This window comes from Anoplopoma fimbria, chromosome 12 (assembly GCF_027596085.1).
Source record: "Anoplopoma fimbria isolate UVic2021 breed Golden Eagle Sablefish chromosome 12, Afim_UVic_2022, whole genome shotgun sequence".
In the NCBI taxonomy this organism is placed as follows: Eukaryota; Metazoa; Chordata; class Actinopteri; order Perciformes; family Anoplopomatidae; genus Anoplopoma; species Anoplopoma fimbria.
Genome location: NC_072460.1, coordinates 26,875,570 through 26,899,008, shown reverse-complemented (window position 1 = coordinate 26,899,008; position 23,439 = coordinate 26,875,570). Strand labels below are relative to the sequence as shown.

Genomic DNA, 23,439 nt, shown 5'->3' with positions numbered 1-23,439 from the left:
GATTCATTCATCTTTGCTTTCTTGAAGCTCGTTCATCGTACAGATGACCTCACAGAGGAACGACACAAATATTGAACGAGGAAATTAATAATTCATCTCACAACATAAACCTCCTAAAAAAAACAGGACGAGCTCTTTACTGTTGACCCAACTGTCCACTCGAGGCACCAAGTGAAGCGTTACAAGTGTAGGGAGGAGGAGGAGGAGAGGGAAGAAGAAGAGGAGGGGGCAGAGGAGGAGGAGCAGAAAGGAGGACGGGTGAAGGTGAAGTCTGACTCTGAGGAGTTGTGGACGTCTCTCCTCACCTTCTCCTCCAGCATCCATTTCTCCTGCTGGACCTCAGCGAGCCTCTGGAACAACTCCCCGACCTCGTCGTCTGATAGTTCAGCCGGACGCTGAGACTGAGGGCTTCCTCCTCCAGACTGACACACAGAAAACTTTATTAGTCATCACACTCAGAGACAGAAGACACAGGAGACAGATCTCAGCTGCAGGACATCGAACGCTCACAAACAACAAATTTGGAACCTTTTTGTCCGAATCCAATAAAGTTTTACCCAAATTACACCGTTTATGTAGAAGCTGTAAAAATGTGTGACGAACACAAACGAAGCCTAAAATTATGATATTTCATCAGAAACATTTTATTCTTCATGTCTCATTTAAAATAAACCGTTCACTTTAACCAGATTCTGATAAAAACATTAAATTCTGAGCTCCTCAGTGAAACTATGAAGACATGATTGATTCATCTGAGACCAACAGTCATGTGACAACAAATCTGTGAAACTTTGACTGAACTTCAGGCTGAACACAGAGAGGAGAGAAGAGGAGAGGAGAGGAGAGAGGAGAGGAGAGGAGGAGAGAGGAGAGGAGAGGAGAGGAGGAGAGAGGAGAGAGAGAGGAGAGGTTGTGAAAAAGTTAAATAGCTTAATATTTATATCATGTATAGACTCCATTTCTTTTTTCAACATTGGAAATATTTGAGGACACTTGGAAAATGTTTAATATATAGATGTCATTGTTTGCCAATTATTGTAAGATAAATCAAAGAATTTCTACTTCTTTTTTTATGATTTCTGTCATTCTAACTGTTATTCTGCACTATAGACATGTTTGAGTTCTCTCTACTTCTAGTCATGATTGTTCCGTTTCCAGAGAGGAGCAGGACTTTTATTTTGAAAATCAAGACCACAGAGAGAAAAACACCCAGAACTGCTTTAGGGTTCTGAAGGTTAGTTAAGCTTCATTTAAGCGTATCTGGGATTACAATCAGTTGTATTATGTGAAGTCATCACAGTGAGACAACTGTCTTAGTTAAAATTTAGAAAGTATTTACTTTATTCAACATTTTGTGAATTGCAGAATGTGATATTTTGCCCATCGGGGTATCAATCAAAACAATAACAGACGGTGTTCGGAGGATGCAGGACGTCCTGGAGGGGCTGAGAGACGAGCTAATGATGCTAATGCTAACGTCAGCTGAACTTCACTGCCTCCTCATTGCGTTTATAATTGAATGTTTTTTTGAGGTGTGATTTAACAGGGTCTGTAAATGAATATAATGAATGACGTAAAAAAAGGTTGCATACTGAGGCGCTGAAGGTCTCTCTCTCACGCACACACCCTCATTAGTCATGTGATGCTGTTGCCAGTGACGACAGAGCCATCACAGTAAACTGACCTGACGGTGGACTCTGGAGAGTCTCACGTTTTTGACAGAAACACTCAGCTACATAAACTGAACCCACGGGCTCTATTTACAGTGTTTCTATCAATAGAAACACACACACAGACACAGACGCACACACACACACACACACAGCACACACACACACACACACACACACACACACACACACACACACACACACACACAGACACACACAGACACACACACACACACAGTAAAGGATTTATAAATAACAGCAGAAAACCTTCAAAGTAGAAGTTAACGAGTGAGACAGAGAGGATGATGATGGGGTGTTACAGTTCAGTCTGTCATCACCGTGTCACCATGGCAACGGATGTCACAAATAGAGAGGTCACTGACAGTTTGAGATGATGAAGAGGAGGCGCAGACGAGACGAGACTGACTTCATGATAAATAAATAAAACGGTGGTATTAAAGAGGCCGCGGTCCAGGCTCCACCCACCTTGCTCTGATTGGTCGGCTGAGCCTCCTTCATCATGTCTCTGTAGGAGAAGGAGGAGACGGAGGACGAGTCTCCGGTCTGCTGGGTCCGACTGGGACTGTTGATCTCTGACAGAACCAGCTCCTCCAGACCTGCAGAGAGAGAGAGAGAGAGAGAGAGAGAGAGAGGTCAGTGTAGGGCTGGAACTATCAATGATCCTAATAATCAATAAATCTGCCCGATTACTACTTTGATTAATTGATTATTAATCTGAAAAAATAGGAAAAGCAACATTTAATTACTTTAAGCATTTAATTAGACAAATAAAAAACAAGCCAAGAAACTGTCCCTTTAAGTCAAGAGACTGTCCCTTTAAGATGTGTAAGGTGGCCTTTCAGACAAATTAAGCTAATTAACTGTTCCTCTTTAGATAATTATTGGGGCTTCCAGTCGTTTTAAGTTGAGGAACTGTCCCTACGTCTGTACCATTCTGTCCCCCTTTTTTACGAGGGGTTCATGGGTGGATAAAAAAAAGGCTATACCACAATGCAGAGGACCGTCCCTTTAATGCAGCGCACCGTCCCTTTAATGCAGCGGACCGTCCCTTTAAAGCAGGATCATCCCATGAAAGGATGAGTGCACTGCATTAAAGGGACTGTGAGCTACATTAAAGTGAAATGTTGAGTGCGCTGCATGTAGGGACCGTCCCTTTAATGCAGCGCACCGTCCCTTTAATGCAGCGCACATTCCCATTAATAGGGACGCAGCACTGCATTAAAGGGACGGTGCGCTGCATTAAAGTGAAAGGATGAGTGCACTGCATGAAGGGGCCGTCCCTTTAATGCTGCGGACCGTCCCTTTAATGCAGGTGCTGTGTGTGGGCAGAGAGATAAGTAGGCTACTTTAAAATGTCTGATTCTCAGGTTTGTGCAAAGAAGCCTTTCAAACATTTATCACTCCTCATTGATTATACATGATGCTGAGGACTGCCCTGCTCCGCTGTGTGTGTGTGTGTGTGTGCGTGTGTGCGTGCGTGCGTGTGTGTGTGTGTGTGTGTGTGTGTGTGTGTGTGTGAGAAATGGCTAAAAACCTTTAAAGAAAGGAAAGTCACAGAATTTTTTTGGGAGAAAGATGCAACAGAAGACAATTGTTTAATGGATCAAAGAAAACAAGTTAGAAGGAGACAAACAGAGAATGTGGGAGTTTGCAGGTGTGTGCAGGTGTGATTGTGTGTGTGTGTGTGTGAGATTGTGTGTGTGTGTGTGTGTGTGCGTGCAGGTGTGATGTGTGTGTGTGTGTTTAGCCAGCAGACGCCAGTGTGTCCACGTCAGCTCTGGGAATCAGAGCGCTGCATTAAATATTGAGCAGTGGGTTCCTGACTGAGCCAGAACCTCCTGGAGCAGGGTCAGCATGCCGCAGATTATCAGACCCATCGGTCGCGTTACAACCACATCTCAGCCACTTAGGACGGACACACACACACACACACACACACACACACACACACACACACACACACACACACACACACACACACACACACACACACACACACACACACACACACACACACACACACACACACACATTCTGGCCGAGTACCACTGTCTCTCCTTACTGAAGCATTTACAGGGGAACCGAGTCCATTTAGGGGATTTTAAGTACTCTTCCAGTTAGCTTCACGTCAGGTTTTTCGTTATCGACAGTGAATGCAGCTCTGAGTTTAGAGATCAATAAAATACACATAAACATTTTTATCCCTGGACACAAAATCTAAATAACAGGAGGAATCCAATCTAGTTTTTTTGTGCAAAAAATAGCAGCCTTCAAAATAAAAAACGTGAATGAAGTCTTGTTTGCCTGATATAATATATGTAAACAGCGGGTAGGTGGACCAGAGAGTGCTGTGACATAACGATGACATCACACATTCAGGGGGGTTTAAAGGTGTGTGTGTGTGTGTGTGTGTGTGTGTGTGTGTGTGTGTGTACCTGTCCTGGTCTTGCTGTTGGTCAGGATCTCCTGGAGTCTCTCCTGCAGTTTGTCGGCTCTCCTCCTCTCCAGCTGCAGCTGCCGCTTCAAGTCCTTCAGCTGCACACACACACACACACACACACACACACACACACACACACACACACACACACACACACACACACACACACACACACACAGTCAGAGATCTACTTTCTAATTATTATTTTCCATGCATGGTTGCTCTTAAATTATTCTGCAAAATATATTCTGTTTCACTCATCTCCACTCAAATCCATTCAGCTGTCTGTCTGTCTGTCTGTCTGTCTGTCTGTCTGTCTGTCTGTCTGTCTGTCTGTCTGTCTGTCTGTCTGTCTGTCTGTCTGTCTGTCTGTCTGTCTGTGGTTACATGAGTCCATAAACATTTACTCACCGCTGCACTGCCCTTCTTTTCTAGAATCCTCTGTCCGTCCACCGTGTCCTTTATCTCCTGCAGACAAAACCAGATGGATGGAGGTTAAAGAGAAGAAGAAGAAAAAAAGGTTCAAACATATTGCCTCGATGGTTGTAGTAGTACTTGTACTTTAGTTGCAGTAGTACTGGTTGTAGTAAAACCTGTACATTAGTTGTAGTAGTACTTGTACATTAGTTGTAGTAGTACTTGTAGATTAGTTGCAGTAGTACTTGTAGATTAGTTGCAGTAGTACTTGTACATTAGTTGCAGTAGTACTTGTACATTAGTTGCAGTAGTACTTGTACATTAGTTGCAGTAGTACTTGTACTTTAGTAGTACTTTAGTTGTAGTAGTACTTGTACTTTAGTTGCAGTAGTACTTGTACATTAGTTGCAGTAGTACTTGTACTTTAGTTGCAGTAGTACTTGTACTTTAGTAGCAGTAGTACTTGTACTTGTACTTAGTACTTGTTTAGCAGTAGTACTTGTACTTTAGTAGCAGTAGTACTTGTACTTTAGTAGCAGTAGTACTTGTACTTTAGTAGCAGTAGTACTTGTACTTTAGTAGCAGTAGTACTTGTACTTTAGTAGCAGTAGTACTTGTACTTTAGTAGCAGTAGTACTTGTACTTTAGTAGCAGTAGTAGTACTTTAGTAGCAGTACTTTAGTAGTACTTTAGTAGCAGTAGTAGTACTTTAGTAGCAGTAGTACTTGTACTTTAGTAGCAGTAGTACTTGTACTTTAGTAGCAGTAGTACTTGTACTTTAGTAGCAGTAGTACTTGCACTTTAGTAGCAGTAGCAGTAGTACTTTAGTAGCAGTAGTAGTACCTGTTTGAGTTTCTCGATGGTGTCGTTGTGTCCCTCCTTCTGTTTCTCCACCTCCACCAGCTGCTGCTTCACTCCCTCCGTCTCTGACTGCTTCTCCTGAAGACGGAAACATGAATTCATTTAATTAAAACAGATTTCTCCTGAATGTCAGCGAGACTTTGAGTCAATGAATTTCTTTTCATTTAGAAATATGTTAGGAAACAATTTCATATTCATCTTTCTGTGTAAATCAGGAGGAGCAAAAAAATAAAAAGCCTTAAACTGCTTCAGAGTTCAGAGGGTTGAAACCCAACAGAGACTAAAACTTCTCTCGTCTCCTCCATGAGGCCCGTCTCTCCTAATCCATCCGAGGGAGTTCATTTAGAGAACTACTTTTAATTCCCCTCTAATCTTCTGCAGCTAATTCATTTCTCTAAACATCTACATTAAAGACGCCCACCTGACGGAGAAAACAGACAGTCTGCTGGAAAACAGGAACTCACTCACTGTGATGTCAGTGGAGGATACATCACATACATGTTATATTTCCTGAAAAAGAGTTCTAAGGTTCCAACATCACATTCAATCACTTTTGAAAAGACAATCAAGGACCCAAGATATTGTACTACTATCTACTACTACTACTAATAATAATAATAATAGCAAAATAATAATAATAAATAAATAATAAAAATAGTAATAATAATAATAAATAAATAATAATAATAAATAAATAATAATAATAGTTATAATGATAATAATAGTAATAACAGTAATAAGAAAATTAGTAATAGTAATAATAATAACAAAATGATAATAAATAAATAATAATAATAGTGATAGTAATAATAATAATAATAAAAAGTGTGTCTTTGGATCATGTGTTGATTCTGCCCAGTAGCAGAGAGTGAATCAGGAGGTTCAACTTATCAATGAGAGCTGATTTATATGAGATCTTTCAATTTCCTCACATCCACACACACAAACACGCACACACAAAATGTTGTCTCAGTTTTACAGTTAATTTTCTTTAAAAATCAACTTGTGCTAAATCCTGCTGCAGATTAATAAACATTATTTATATCTCTCTATTTCTTTTTCTTCTTTTAAATCAAATCCAGGAATCTTTAAAGTGTGAATTAATTAAATTCTTTCTCACATAATAAGAATTTATGAGTCAAAAAAACTGAAAATGACCAGGTGATTATTTCAAACGCTCCTTGGTGAGTTTGTGTTCAGTCCGTCAGACAGGAAACAGAACGCCGACCTGCTAATTAGACTCCTCCATCATTAATTAACTTTTCCTATTAAGGTTCCTGGTTGAGCTCCGTCCAGCAGATAACACCGTCAGTAATCACTGACTTCTCCTCCGAGGAACACGCAGTCAGACGGCTTATCTGATTGGCTCAGAGTTCTTGTTACAGCCAGGCTGACATATCCCATGATGCACGGCGGTGGCTGTGCTTTCTTGGTTCTTTATCAGACTCTGGCGATAACGACGGTGAGTGCTTCAGTTGGGACTTTGTGTGTTTTTCTGTGAGTTCAACAGGTTTCTTTTTATGCAGAGAGCTGTTTTTTTTAAACTTCAGCTTGAAGATGAATTCTTCTTTTCCTCTAAAGTCTATATTCTGCTGTCTTTCTTAGTGGATCAGTTCTGAACTGTAAAACTTTCAGTGTCATTGACTTCATTGACATGCATCAAATATTCCAGAACTATTTGAATATTCAAATATTTAGAATGTATCCCGACTGCAGGATGGAGAAGCATGTTTTCTCTAAACAGCTGCCAAAACTACACCGTTTATCACAACCAGAAGCTGTACAAACCATCATTATCGACAGATTTTTATCTTTCCAACGGTACTTGAACACATCATGTGTGACGACCGCTGCTGCCAGAGGAAGCAGCCAACAACTGAAGCTCAAAATTGTGATTTTTCATCCAAAACCATTGTATTCTATATGTCTCATTTAAAATAAACCGTCTCCTTTAACCAGATTCTGATAAAAACATTAAATTCTGAGCTCCTCAGTGAAACTATGAAGACATGATTGATTCATCTGAGACCAACAGTCATGTGACAACAAATCTGTGAAACTTTGACTGAACTTCAGGCTGAACACAGAGAGGAGAGAAGAGGAGAGGATGTGAATATTTGAGTGGGCATTATATATACATACATATATATATATATATATAACATTTTTTTCCTCCAACATTGGACACTTGGAAACATGTTTTATAGAAAGATTCAATTGTTTTCCAATTTTTGTAAAATAAATTATCAAAGAAAAATTCAACTTGTGTTTATTTCTTTATGATTTAGGTAATTATAACTGTGTTATTCTTCACTAAAGACATGTTTGAGTTCTCTGTACTTCTAGTCATGATTGTTCTGTTTAGAAAGAGGAGCAGGACTTTTATTTTGAAGTGAAACTCAAGGCCGCAGAGAGAAAAACCTCACAGGAGCGAAAAAACACCCCAAAACTGCTTTGTGGTTTCCACAGCAACAAGACTTCTTCAATACATTCATCTGGTACAGATGGTATGAGATGAATCAGATAGCAGTGAGCTATTTGATATTTACGCATCCTGTTGAAATGGTGAGATACAGAGGGACGTGAGTCAAAGTATAAAACGAGTCAAAGTATAAAACGTTGTGTTTGAGGTACACATCATGTCAGAGAGAACACAAAGATCCACAGTGGTTCTACATGTTCCTCCAGTAGAAGCTGAGAACTCTCGTTGTCTCAAACTCAATCAAAGCCTCACAGGTTAAGGGAGGAAACAGCAGCAGTTCATCTCAACATCTGGACAACAAGCAGAACATCAGTCTGCACAAATGATCAGTTTATACTGATTGGAGATCAGACGTCCATCTGAGTCCACCAAGGTAACGTTAGTCTGATCAGAATCGTTAATATATATATAATAATCATTGATCAGCTGAGAATGTGTTTTAATGATTTTAGAACTTCTTGTTTTGATTCTCAAGAAACACTAAATGTTTATATACAAGAATAATAAAGAAATTAGGATTATTTTCTTCATTTATTGTCTTTTTTTCCTGACAAAATGATCTAAAAGAAAAATCCTATCGACTTACTGTGTTTCTATCAGACTGTTTTTGTTAATGAGGCTCATTTATTGAAAAAATGTGGAACTATTTATAACCAAATAAATTCATATTACCTCATTTAGATATGTGTAAATATCACAGCAGCTACAGTTAAAGGAGCATTTCACCCTTTGAGCTTCTTTGAGAATCACACGGTTTGTTTTTGTCGTATTTCTGCAGGTTTAGCAGAAACAAAAGCAGCATAATCCTCCAGTGAATGTTAGTGTGTGTGTGTGTGTGTGTGTGTGTGTGTGTGTGTGTGTGTGTGTGTGTGCGTTCCACCGACATGCCGACAGATTGTGAGAGCGTTCGGCGTCTCTGTGACAGACTGTCAGCGTTCACATGAGCCTCCTCCGCTCTGTTAACACGCTTTAACCTGTCTGCGTTACCATGGAAACGACGCTTTAATTAGAAACGCACATTCAATTAGAGCTGGACGGGATTCAACACACACACACACACACACACACACACACACACACACACACACACACACACACACACACACACACACACACACACACACACACAGCATGTATAAACAAACACCCACACACTCATATTTATATTTAAATTAAGTTAATGTTTAATGTGTCTGCGTGTAGGTTTGCTGCACGCATAGGTGGTGTGTGTGTGTGTGTGTGTGTGTGTGTGTGTGTGTGTGTGTGCATGTGCGTGTGTACCTCCAGCTGAAGTGTGTGTTCTCTCTGCAGTCTCTCGATCTCGTCCTGATGTTCCAGAGAGTTTTTCTCTATTTTCTCCTGCAGAGAGAACAAATCAAAGGTTCATAGTAGAACTGAGCTGGTTAACTAGTTAAAGTATATATACACATATATATATATATATATATATATATATATACATATTTATATTAGTATATACATATTTATATTAGTATGACTAGTTGTACTGAGGTGTAGCTGTCATAGACTGACCTCGGCCTCCTTCAGTCGTCTCTCAAACCAGCCTTTGGTTCCCTCCATGGACTGAACCTGAACCTGCAGCTCCTCCACGCGCTGCTGGAGACCCTCCAGCTCTTTGGTCCGAGCCTCAGGAAACACAATATACATTATTAATATTAATTATATATATATTTATGTATTATAATTAATATTAAATATAATATGTGGACGGTACGACATCAAACTGCTCCTCCTGTTTACCTTCTCCTCTCTGAGCTGCTGTCGGATCTCCTCCTCTGAGCGATTCTTTTCCTCATGGAGGCCTCGGAGCTCCTTCTCATAACGAGCCCTCACCCCCAGGACCTGAGGGGGGGAGGGGGGAGAAGAGGAGAGGAGAGGAGAGGGGAGAGGAGACATTAAAAGGAAATAAGGCGAGGAAAAAAGTAGGAGAAAGGAGACAAAATGAGATGAGGGAGAAGGAGACAAGTAAAAGATGAGGAGAGAGTAAGAAAAGGTGAAACAAAACAACAGTTCAATTATTTAGAGGAGAATAAACCAGGATAAAATAAACAAATTTACAGAAAACAGAAAGATAAATCCAGGAGGAGGAAACTCTCTCACCTCCTTCTCGTGCTGCAGTTTGAGGTCTGACAGCGCCTCCTTGTGGTTGGACTTCTCTTGGTTCAGCTGCATGGCCATGTCGTCCAGCATGGCCTTCCTCTTCTCCGCTGTCTGCACACACACACACACACACACACACACTTAACTGCTTAATGTACATTACACAAAGAAGTGTGTAATGAGAGAGTGTGTGTGTGTGTGTGTGTGTGTGTGTGTGTGTGTGTGTGTGTGTGTGTACCTTCTTGGCCTCGTCCAGGTCTCTCAGCAGTTTCTCCTTCTCTTGTCCTTCTTCCGTTAGCTGCTCCAACAACTTCCTGCTGGCAAAACTCGACTCCTGAAGGAGAAACGCAGAGACGTAAAAAATAAATAAAGATCTCACTTCCCTTAAATGCCTCCTTGTCTCCTCTCACTGAGGACACGAGAGAGAAGGTGTGTGTGTGTGTGTGTGTGTGTGTGTGTGTGTGTGTGTGTGTGTGTGTGTGTGTGTGTGTGTGTGTGTGTGTGTGTGACCTGCAGCTGGGAGTCCAGGTCGTCCCTCTGAGCCAGCAGACTCTCCTGTTCAGATCGTCTCTGCTGCAGCTCCAGCGTCAGCGCCTCCTGCTGCTCACGGAGGAGATTCATCTCCTGAGTCTTCACCGTCTGGATCTGCACACCATAATCACAACTTCATTCAACTATGAACAAACCCATTAGTGCAGAGTCTGGAGATGGAGACGGAGGAACACAGAACATGGAGCTAAGCAGATTAGAGAACACATGACAGAGGCGGTAGAAAGCAGCAGATAAAGACTGTTAGCATCTTTAATCTCATGTTTCTACCATAAAGTTCTGTTTCATGGGATCAACAGATGAGAATGAGATGAACAAACAGGTTCTAGTGGAGGTCTTATGAGTTCCAGAGTTCTTTAGATGTCTGGTTACTGTTAAAGGACTGGAGACGGCTGCATCAGCTGTTCATAAATTCAGAGATCTCTCAGTTTAAGTTGAGTTTAAGGAATCACTACCCACGACCAAAAAAAAAAGCCCCCGCGGAACTGTAGCTAACAGACAAAGCTAACGTTAGCCTGCTAAAATCTGTTTCTGGTTAGTGTGGTAATCTGGAGTGCGGTCGACAAACTGAAACTTGTTAAATGCTGCTTAATAATGAATATTTTAAAATAAATTTCACAACAAATAACACAAAAAAACGTGTTAATATAATATAATAAACACACCTTTACATTCTTGTAAGTATATACTGATTCATAAATAGTTCTAAAAATAAATAAATAGTGTCTAGCCTCTCAGACATAAACGACGGAGATGTCATAATTCTAGCATTTATGAAAGTGAATGAAACTTCACATTACTTACATTTGAAATAGAGCTATAGATGTTTCCTTGGCAACCGATTCACACTTTAAGTCTGATACTTCTTGAGTTTTATTAGTTTGAAACTCGTTAATGAGAACTTCACAAACACAAGTATTAAACGTTCTGTCGCTACCGTTAGCAGCAGCTGAAGTTAGCGTTCTACATCAGGTTGACATTTGTTAATCTCATAGTGCTATGTGTTAATTCAGAAGGGTAAGCGTTCTATGCAAAGTCAGTGAGGCTTACTATGGATTTCAGACCATCACTCTAAGGTTAGGGGGTTCTAGACGAGGGTTCGAGACGAGGGTCTGAGGTATAATTACCTGTTCAAGAGCGCTCAGATTAGTCCTCAGAGCACGGTTCTCCTGTGAGATGGAGGTACAGGTCCAGACTGAGTGAACTGTTCTAGATAATTCTGTTTAGGATCAGAGCTTTGGCGTAGTATTAGAGGAGCTAGTGATGTAGATGTTAAACGGGTTCTAGATAATGTTTCTGCTAGAAAGATTGTGAGTTAGTTCATAGAACACTGTTTGGGAGTTAAACTTCTAGATATGGTTCTTATGGTTTATTGCCTTTCTGAAGCAGTTAGGTGAGTTCTCTGATATGAAGTAGTGTCATGGTTCTATGTAATGTTCTCCAGCTATAGGACCCGTTTCATGACAGCTGGGTTTGTCCATAGAACACTGTGTTGGGGATTAAACTACCAGAGTGATGTTCTCTTGGTTTGTTACCTGTTCTAGAGCAGCTAGGTTAGTCCTCAGAGCATCGTTCTCCTGCAGGATGTTGTCCACCTGCTCCTGACTGATTGCACTCTGATTGGCTACCTGCAGTACCGACGCACCACATGCAGGGGGCAGCAGAGAGAACAGGACAGAGAGACACCAGCAAAGAGGACCGGAAACAAACAAACAAACAAACAAATAATGAAAGGAAACCCAAAAGAAGTAAACAAATAGAGACATGACAAAAAGAACAGAAGAGGAAGAAGAGAAGGATAAAGTCAGAAACACAGAGAACAGCACAGAAACACACCAGGATGTTCCTCTGCCAAAGTGATACAGGAAGAAAACTATATCTTCTTTTATAAGTCAGTTATTTCACTTTTTTCAAAACCGTTCTTAGTGAATAATAGGGCTGCAAAATCTCGGCTTTTTTGCTGTTTATTAAGAAGAAAAACTTGTACAGTTCTTATTTTGGATGACTCATCTACAAGAGAAATCTGTCAGGACCTGTAACTAAAGCGAGACCGAGACCTGAAAATGAGCGAGAAACTGGAGAAAAAACACAGAAATTTGGTTGCAAAAAGAAACATGAGATTTTGGTACCATGATTATTGTCAGAGGAAATATGACCACTATTAATCAGAATATTTATAATATAACAAACTAAAGTATCTTTTGTCACGAGTTTTTTTTGTGTAATTTATTTCGCATATTTGGGCTGGAAGATGGTGCAACATGTTAAAAGTGTTGGACCCCTTTGCAGCTTTTCAACAGGACGCTTTACAAACTGGATATCCATCTTTTAAAAAGAAGCTCCACTATCTTAAATTTAAGGCACTTTTTTTAACAGCTCTTCTTGTAGCATCTACAATTCTTATCGTTATGAAACCGTGAGGTAACGTAACTGCTGTTGTTATTGTAAAAAAAACGATTAATCCCGACATCCTCAGATAGTTTTTGGGGAACATTTTGGGCAACAAAAGGATGATTTCTGTCGTCATCTGGTGAAACTTCCTGTGTTAATTCATATCTCAATATATAGCGCAGAAAATAAAAAATATCGCAATGTCTGTTTTTGACGACACTGTGCAGCCCTAGTGAATATAGATTAATGTTTTGTGACTGAATCACTTTGGCAGGAGAATATCTTCACAGAGCAGAAGTTCCTCCAGAGGTCAGTTTTAGTTCCTTCATCTCTGACTGTTTCCTCATTTCCTTGTTTTGTAAAGAAGTTAAATGGAGCGTGAATGAAAAACAGGTTTTACTTCACACTCGTTTTCACAATGTGTTGATCTGTACGGAGCCAATACTGCAGCTTTACTATGTTCAAATGTGTGAGGAGAGCTGTGACACTGTGTCTTTATTGATCCGTGTGATATGAAGATGTGTAAAGAATCTAAACATGTGGATATGAAGCTTTAAAATGTGTATTTCAGATGTTTCTGCTTTCATTTAAACCATCATTCCTTTGTTTTACTCCCTCCTCCTGTTTCCTGATTGATTGATTGATTGATTGAGAGTGTGTGTGTGTGTGTGTGTGTGTGTTACCTGATCTTTCAAGGTGTGCAGAGCGAGCTCATGTTCTCTCTCTTTGCTCTGCATCTGCTCTTTCAGCTCAGCAGTCGTCTAAAAACACAAACACACGTCAGTCACACTATTTCTGAGGTACTTGTATCTACATTTCATTGTACTTTAATACTTCTACCTCACTACCTTTATCTGATATCTTTACTTACTTGTCGGACTGTAACTATACAGAATAAATAAACTAATACAATTTGATTAATCATATAGTTCTCTGTATATCAGTATCAGAGTTGACTCCTAAAATACTGGATTGTGTATCAGCACATTTACGCTACACAGGAACCTCATCACCTGTTACTCTCTACCTGATCTGTACAACCCGCCTGGTCGCTACTGAGCATGTGCAAACACCTGTGTGTGCACCTTTTTTGCTCTGCTGAAATCGGCAGTAGAGCTAGTTAACGTTAGCATTTAGCTGCTAGCTGTTAGCTGCTAGCTGTTAGCAGCCAGTGGCAGAGCAGTCCTGCTTGGCTAAGTAACGAAGCTAACAGCTAACAGCTAACTATAACCGAGGTTCCATAGAGTTTCATTATGATGCGTTCAAGCTCTTTTCAGTAAAAATGAGTATAAGGGTAATGTATTTTTTCACTGTGGTATTACTACTTTTACTTCAGTAACAGATCAGAGTACTTCTTCGTGTCTCTGAGCTCTCACCTGATTGGCTGTCACGACGTCAGACTGCAGTTTCTGGATGCGGATGTTCGTGGCCTTTAGCTCCTCCTCCTTTCTTTGGTTGATCTCATCGATCTTTGTCCTGCAGAGACAAAAACGATAAAAAACAACACGTCAACGTCTGATGTACAACACGACATACAGCAAGTACACAGAGGTATTAGTACTGCTAGTGAGAAATAGTAGTGGTAGTGGTATTAGCAGTAGTACCAGCATTAGTAGTGTGATAGAGAGAGTATCATGAAGCTGTACTAGCTGTACTAGTAACAATGGTAGTATCAGTAGAAGGCACAGGAGAAGACTAGTAGTAGTCGCAGTAGTAGTTGTCACACAAGATGTAGTAGTAATAGTTGTCTTAGTAGTATTAGTAGTAGAAGTCACAGTAGTAGTAGCACTTGTAGTATTAGTAGCAGTAACAGTAGTCACAGTAGTAGTAGTAGTAGTAGTATTTGAAGCATTAAAAGTAGTAGTAGTAGTGTTAGCAGCAGTTACACTATTCGTAGTATTAATAGCAGTAGTATTAGTAGCCATAAGAGTAGTCACAGTTTTAGTAGTAGTATTTGAAGCATTAAGAGTAGTAGTAGAAGTAGTAGCAGTGTTAGCAGAAGTTACACTAGTCGTAGTAGTAGTAATAGTAGTAGTATAAATGGTAAATTGTAAATGGACTGTACTTGTATAGTGCTTTTCTAGTCTATTAGTAGTTTTAATAGTAGCAGTAGAAGTTAGTCACAGCAGTAGCAGTATTAGCAGTAGTGTTAGTAGTACTATTAGTAGTAGTAATAGCAGTTGTACCTGCTGTCGTTGTACAGAGCCTCCTTCTCTCCCTGCAGACGTAGAAAACTACAAAACACAGAAAAATAACTCATCAGCTTCAGTGATTTTATAGTTAAATAAATAAAACTCTTCTTCATGTTCTTTTAACTGGAACTGCAGCTGAGAGATAAACATCTAATTTCATAATGTGGAATATTCTGTTTTCATATTTCTATAGACGACTCACCTCTCCTGTTTCTTCTTTAACTTGTCAGACAGCTGGAGGACAGACAGACAGACAGACAGAGAGAGAGACAGAGAGACAGAGAATCATATTTCAAATTAAAAAAGTGTTTTTAAAAGTTGTTAATCCTTCTTCAAAGTATGAATGAGGCCTTTTTTCTAATTAAATCACTTTGATAATCAATAAATAAATAAATTAAATGTCTTGTGACGTTTACCTTTGTTATCTCTTCCTGCAGTTTGGTGATTTCAGCCTGTTTGGATGCCTGAAGACAGACGGTATATATATATATATATATTAATCTCATGTAAAGATATGTTTATTTCAGACACAAAGTATTGGACCTTTCTCAGCGCACAAAGGTTGTTCATTTTGCAGCAACTTGCTTCTCGCCGTCTGATTTAACATCATCATAAAACAACAACGGTCCTTGTGTTGTGTGTGTGTGTGTGTGTGTGTGTGTGTGTGTGTGTGTGTGTGTGTGTGTGTGTGTGTGTGTGTGTCCCAGTACCTCCAGCTGGTGGACCTGCTCCCTCAGCAGCCTCTTCTCCTCCGTCTCCGTGGTCAGTGCCATCTCCAGCTCTGGTCCAAAGCAGTGAGTTATTGGACAGAGAGCAGCCGACCAGCCTAGCGCTGCCTGCTTAGCTACAATCTTCTCTACGCTCTTCTCTGACCGGCCTAAAGGGGGCGCCGCACACAGCAGGGGGGGCAGTCCGTTAGGCCAGACGCACACTACACCAGCTCCTACCGGACCACATCTGAGCTGGGTTTGTTTGTTTCTTTTTGTTTTTTCTGGCTGAGCAACAAAGTCAAACATCCACCGCGACACATTCACTGACAGCGTGTTTATCTCGACGCTGAAGCTTTTCTCGTTCGGGTCGAACCAAAGAAACACTGATGTGTGATGTCACTCCGGTCAGAAGTCTGAGGTAAAGTGCTTTTTTCTCAGTGTTTGTTGTTGTAGTACTCATTTCGGCCACAAGAGGCTGAAGAGCATCACTGCCTCACGTTCTAAAGAGAACTAAAAGATTCATGTTTTCCCAAAAAGGAATATTAGCGACAAATAAAGACATTACAATAATGTAACATAACTATTTATGATTAATTGTTCACTAAAGTACAACGTTCTTCATCAATTTAGCCTCCTAAAGCCTTTTAAAGTAAAAGGAGGGTTACTGCCTCTTGTGGCTGAAACGAGCATTACAACAACAAACACTGAGGAAAATGATCCCGACATAAAACAAATTAAAAATGCACCTGACAAAAACTTTTTTGGGGTTTTGTTTTTAAGTCATAAACACTTTATATCAGACTTTAAAAATGGATCACCTGATTGTTTTTTCCTCATTTCCCTCTTCGTACGCAGAAAGGAGGCCGGTATCTCCTTATATTGATCAATACTAGAGCTTATACAATACCTAAGCTTCAGTATCAATACCAAAACAGTATTTTTTTTTAATATTTATAATATATGGACATGTTTTTTGTTTAAAACAAAAGCAGTCGTTCATAAACTTTATTATATATTACATATTATATTATATTTGACATTTAAATCAGATTAAAGAAGAATATTTTGACTCTGAGGTCACATCTCAGCAGCTTCAGACACAGAACTATGCAGTAATATAAGATTTACATCTATCTATCTGGTGTGCTGGGACATTTTAACTTCTACAAACCTAGAGATTTTGATCATTCCAATATAGTTTTGACCCTTAAACCAGACAAACAGCTGCAGCTCAACGCTCCAATGTGACCTGAACAGAAGCCAATTAACTCCTTAATGACCTCCAACAAATATCAAGTATTAATACTGCAGCAGTATTTATGTAACAGCAGGAATATTTGTAACAGAGGTTTGGCTTTGCAGCTTTGCCAGAAAATACCTGATTGAGGAGCCAGACTGATGTTTCTGTTCAACCTTGAGTTTATGTTTTATTCAGTTTAAATTGTTCTTCTCTGGGTCAGCGTGTAGTGTGTGTCTGTCCTGAGCCAGCTAGCTGCTCTACGCTTCAACAACTTCACCGTTAACACAGTCAACAAAACAAACTGTTAAATAACAAACTGTATTTCACACTGCTGGGTTTTTATGTTTTGATCCATTATTAGGAACACATTTAGATTAAAACCAGATTAAATCTTTATGTTGATGTCAGCTACTTTTCTCTGTATAATAATTGTCAGTATGCTTTAAATTAATGATTTGAATTATGCCGAATATATATCAGATAATTGGCACAAAATCAAGCAAAACATAAAAAAACTGACGGGTGAATTCACAAAGAAAGGATTGTTGCCGCTGATAACATCGTGAATAGTTCATCACCTGCAGAACTCAAGGATTCAAAACAACGAGAGTCGTCATGACGACTACGTCCACTTCCTATATACAGTCTGTGATAACACCTCATTTAAATATATGTAAATATCAGAGCAGCACAGAGACTCTGTTTGCTTTGCAGCTCAGTTAAAGGAGCATTTCACTCTTTGAACTGAAGGTTGTTTTTGTCATATTTCTGCAGCTTTAGTGGAAACAAAAAGCAGAACAATCCGTCTGTGAATTCTCCCCTCAGTCAGCAGAAATCAGCTTCTGATGACCTCATGGAGGAGAAGTCCTGTTTCTTCCAATGTGAGATTCAAAAGCTTCACTGGTCAACTACAAACTGCAGTGTTTCATTATTACTGCTTCAATCAATACAACTCTAAACACTACATTTGTTTTATTCTCTTGTATTAACAGAAGAAAATAAAAGTCAGAGGTTTGTTTTCTTCAGACCAGAGAATTATTAAAGATCACATGAGAGGACAGGAGTTCTTGTTTGTGATGAATAAATAATTGTGTAAACTCACCATGAAGCTGTTTGTCTTTGAGTTCCAGCTGAGCCTCCGACTGCAAACAGAGAGACAAACACATGTTTATAATACAGTTTATAGAAATGATCAGATTATGGGTGTTCATTAGGTTTTAGGTGATCACATTATATATAAAAAATATATATATAAAAAATATATATATATATATATATATATATATATATATATAAAATATATATATATATATATATATATATATATATTTCAAAGCTTCGTCAAAGGTGAACTAAGCTCAACATGATTATTCTAAATCTTTAATCCAAACTAAATTATAACATCAACAATAATTTAAAACAGAGAATACGTCTTTTAAATAAATATACGACTACTAATAAATATATTATAAAGATATTTTAAATATTTTAACAGAAGAAAAGTGTTAAATACAAAAAATAAAAAATAAAAAATAATATTTTTTGCAAAAAATAAAAAATAATTATTTTTGCAAAAATACATAAATTATAAACAAATATTGAATTAAGAAACTCCGTCTGTGTGTCAGTCACCTGTTCCAGTCTCTCATTGGCTCCCTCGGCTGCAGGCTCCTCCCCTCTCCCTGTGACATCAGAGACTCCGTTGGCCCCGGCCGACCCGTCCGTCTCCGTGGTAACGCTCTGGTTGGTCTTGTCGTAGCGCTCCTGGAGGGCTGCAGGAGAAATCAAACCGCCACTTATTTATTTATTAATCACCTGAACAGTTCTATCTGCAGATTAATCTTCTACCTCAAACTCATCTATCAAAAATAAAGATGCACTAAAAAGAGATGACGCCACCCACAGGTGAACAAATGAAACACACCCTTGTCTTTATTAAACTACAGATTTCTCTGTAAACATTTGAGAAAATAAAAGTACAAAAATGTAATCATTTTTAGAAATTTTAATGTGGAAAAGTTGCGTATTAAACCTTTAAAAACAGGGCTGCAACTAACAAATATTTTGATAAATATTCAACATATCTTTTTTTAAACCTCTTTAGACTTTTTTTATTATCCTTTTTATATTTGAGACTCTAAAATAATGTTTCTTCACTACCAGACGCTGCTCTCTGATGATCAGCTGACTCATCGTCACATCTCAGATGGGTCTACCTGCCCTCGTCAGCCAATGACAGCTCACCTTTCATCTTCTTGTGGAGGGTGGAGTTTTCAGCCTGCAGGCGGAGCAGCTCTCCGTCCACAGGACTGGAGGTGGGGTTTGTTGGGGGGCTGGATGCAGACTCTGCTCCTCCCTCCTTCAGACCCTGGTTCTCCTGCTCCAGCTGCTCGATCTGAGTGCACAGCTGGAAACAAACAGGGAAAGTATTCATCGTACAGTGTGGCAGGACGATCGTACGTCTTCAGAAGAACCGACGGGCTTTTAGCTGAGAGCCACAGAAAATGAGTTTGGAGAGAATGATGAACTTCTCGGTCCTGAAATTCTCCTGATGAGTTTTATGTGTTTTTTATCGAAGCTTAGGCAGGATTGAAAAGCATGTTTTCTTTAGCAATCAACAAAACTACACCGTTTATGTCACAGCCAGAAGCTGTAAAAACTTTCATTATTGTCAGATTTTCATCTCTCGGACGGTCCTTGAACACATCATGTGTGACGAACGCTTCCATCAGAGAAAGCAGCTGAAACGAAGCTTAAAATTATGATATTTCAACCAAAACATTTTATTCTTCGTCTCATTTAAAATCTTGCCACAAATAAACCGTTTCCTTTAAACAGATTCTGTAAAAAACATTAAATTCTGAGCTCCTCAGTGAAACTATGAAGACATGATTGATTCATCTGAGACCAACAGTCATGTGACAACAAATCTGTGAAACGTTGACTGAACTTCAGGCTGAAGAACACAGAGAGGAGAGGAGAGGAGAGGAGAGGGAGAGGAGAGGAGAGGAGAGGAGAGAGGGAGGAGAGGAGAGGAGAGGCTGGAGGAAAAGGCTGGAAAAATGAAATTGATCAATATATATAAAATGTAGAGCCTCTATTTTTGTTTCTGACATTGCTTGTGGACATTGCTGTTTTCCAATTTTTGTAAAATAAATTACCAAAGAAATTCAACTTGCATGTTTCTCGTTTTTATGATTTATGTTATAATAACTGTGTTATTCTGCACTAAAGACATGTTTGAGTTCTCTCTACTTCTGGATATGATTGTTCTGTTTCCAGAGAGGAGCAGGACTTTTATTTTGAAGTGAAAATCAAAAACACAGAAAGAAAAATGTGACAGGAGCGGAAAAAAAAAAACGCCCCAGAAACTGCTTTAGAGTTCGGAGACGTTTCAGACAGGTTCTACGCTGCTAACTCACTGCCAAAACGTGGGTGACCTACACCCTGCCCTGTCCCTGAACGCACCCTGTGTTGACCCCGTCAGGTAAGCAGCCGTATCAGGTGAGCGTTACCTTGGAGAGCTCCGTCATCAGCGTGCTGTTCTGCAGCCTGAAGTCTTCCTCCTGACTGTGGAGTTTACCCTGAAGCATCTCATTCTCACTCAGCAGAGCCTCCACCTCCTGACAAACACAACAATAATGTTATTAATGAATTATGATGAATTCAATTATTCTTAAAAAAAACACATCTTTACTAAATGAATGCTGCAGCAGTCTGTGTGGGCAAAAATAAAACAACAAACAAGAAAAGATTATAAAAGGAATTACTGTCGTTTCATTTTCCAATCTTTGCTTGTTTGTTGTTTTATTGTAAGGTAGAAAAGAGAGAACGAGTAAAAAAATTAAATTAGGTATCAATCATATAAATATAATGATGTTAAAAATATTAAAACTAGAATCACAGGTTTAAACAAAAATATAAAAATGTATAAAAAAAAGGTAGATAAATACATTTAGTCAAAAATAAATTATAAGAAAAGAAGACTCACCTGAGCTTTCTTGCTCTTATTCAAAGCCTGAGGAAAAATTATTAAAAAAAACATTTAAATAAACAACAGATTTTATAAATATGAGTTAAATATCTCCGAATTAAAATCAGGAGGCTTCACAGAGAAACTTTGATTTCTTTATTTCAAGAATATAAAGCATTATGACATCAAACCTACTAAATTCAGGAGAAACAAATCTGTTCTTGTTCACAAAATATATTAATAATTTATTATAATAATAATAATTATAATAATGATAAAGTATTGATCACCTTCTGCGCTTTGACAAAATCTCTTTCCAAAACCACATTCTTCTGACGGACGGCGTTCAGCTCTGAAACACAAGAACAAACATCGTTATAAAACAAAAAGGATCAATTAATAATCATCAATAATAATAAATATAATAATATAAATGATTTCATTCAGTGTCACTTTATTTAAATAGTCATTATTCAACACACGGACAAACTGTATTCAAATGATCAAATATAATAATTCTGCACTAATTCTAGGCTTTTCTTGAGGATGTTAGAGACTAAACATGCAGGACGATGACCGGAGAACATTTTTCTTTAACAAATAAATCATATTAAAAAATAATTATAAAACTAACAGAAGATCTGCATTAAAAATTAATATATATTAATAAACAATCCCAAAAAAATACTGAAACTAGAGTCATAGCTTTAAAAAAAAAGAAAAAAGAATACATCTAGATTTACTGTAGTAAAAAGACTGAACATTAATCAAGGAAACATTTCAACTGTCTGGTTTGACCTTTAAACATCACTGCAGCTGTTTTTTATCTGCTCTGTTTTATACATTTAAATGTGACTGTAATGAGACAATAACTGATATTATTATATTATTATATATCAATAAAACTGTTATCAGTCATCACACAGCTACAGGAGAGTGTTGTTGTCAGTGTTTCATATAAATTAATTCAAAATATAAACATTTCTTCAGGACCAGACTTCTATTTTCACAGTAAACTTTTATCCTCCACTCAGTTTATGTGACTGCAGTCTGTGTGGTTTATGGATTTATTCTTTCCAAGATACATATGACATAATGTCATTCACTTACTTTAATGTTTAGTATTTAATAAAATGTTTTATGATCATTATAGATCAAACCGATGCAGAGATCACAATCATTATTTACCTGGTTTGTAAAGTCAGAACACAGTTTCTTCTGTTTCTAAATATCTATATTTACAGTAAAACACTGAATTGAGAAAATGAAAGTAAAGATTCACCAATAACCAAATATATGGATCTGGTATCAGTGACAATGTGCCGATCTATTTATATCTTATAGCAGTTTTTAAGCCAAGTTCTTGTCCACATGAATAATGATCTCAGCCTCCTCACAGTGAGACACACAGCTTATTGATTAACCACTGATGTCTGATCGGTGCTGATGTGAAGGAGTCCACCAGGGTGTCCAGACATAAGGTCAACTGTGATGAAGTCATTTATAACTATGAAACATCATCTTCATCATCATCATCTTCATCATCATCATCATCATCATCATCACCATCATCATCAGTAAACAGAGAGGTGTTTTTACCTGAAGAGTTCTTCCTCAGATCATCAGACAGCTGGTAGTTCTGAGTCCGAAGCTCCAACAGCTGAGCCTGCAGACACACACACACACACACACACACACACACACACACACACACAGACACAGAGACACACACACACACACACACACACACAGACAGACACAGAGAGAGAGACACACACACACACACACACACACACACAGAGACACACACAGACACAGAGACACACACACACACACAGACAGACACAGAGACACACACACACACACACACACAGACACACACACACAGACACACACACACACACACAGACACACACACACACACAGACACACACACACACACAGAGACACACACACACACACACAGAGACACACACACACACACACACACAGAGAGACACACACACACAGAGACACACACACACACAAACACACAAACATGTGTTTAACGTTGTACTTTTCACTACTATGCAGTAAAGTGTTGTCGTAGTATTTTCAGTGTGTTAGTTGTTCTTCCTGCACAACATGTTTACACACATGTGACGTACCAGGAGAACTTCTACTACACACATAAATATACACACACACATGTGTGTGTATATACACATATGTATGTGTATATACACACATATGTGTGTATATACACACATATGTGTATATACACAACCATCACACGACAACAACCCTCTCTGTCTGTTTGTGTGTGTGTGTGTCTGTTTGTGTGTGGTGTGTCTGTGTGTGTGTGTGTGTGTGTGTCTCTGTGTGTGTGTGTG

General features: G+C 38.8%; 1 protein-coding gene across 4 annotated transcripts in view; it reads right to left on the bottom strand.

Moving 5' to 3' along the window:
- Positions 1–22,733, bottom strand: part of gripap1 (GRIP1 associated protein 1) — a gene marked incomplete at its 5' end in the record, with an annotated part of 29,214 nt that extends 6,481 nt beyond the window's left edge. Inside the window, 26 exon segments of one of the 4 annotated variants that reach the window (XM_054609612.1) lie at positions 306–422; positions 2,157–2,287; positions 4,127–4,226; positions 4,543–4,599; positions 5,392–5,487; positions 9,173–9,250; positions 9,425–9,538; positions 9,653–9,754; positions 10,013–10,123; positions 10,251–10,346; positions 10,523–10,657; positions 11,689–11,730; positions 12,097–12,189; positions 13,636–13,713; positions 14,329–14,428; positions 15,139–15,186; positions 15,347–15,378; positions 15,561–15,608; positions 15,855–16,021; positions 18,197–18,236; positions 18,727–18,866; positions 19,339–19,501; positions 20,610–20,717; positions 21,086–21,112; positions 21,358–21,419; positions 22,667–22,733. In XM_054609612.1, coding sequence (XP_054465587.1) covers positions 306–422; positions 2,157–2,287; positions 4,127–4,226; positions 4,543–4,599; positions 5,392–5,487; positions 9,173–9,250; positions 9,425–9,538; positions 9,653–9,754; positions 10,013–10,123; positions 10,251–10,346; positions 10,523–10,657; positions 11,689–11,730; positions 12,097–12,189; positions 13,636–13,713; positions 14,329–14,428; positions 15,139–15,186; positions 15,347–15,378; positions 15,561–15,608; positions 15,855–16,021; positions 18,197–18,236; positions 18,727–18,866; positions 19,339–19,501; positions 20,610–20,717; positions 21,086–21,112; positions 21,358–21,419; positions 22,667–22,733 — 2,352 coding nt within the window. 4 annotated transcript variants of the gene reach the window in all.
- Positions 22,734–23,439: the final 706 nt, after the last annotated feature.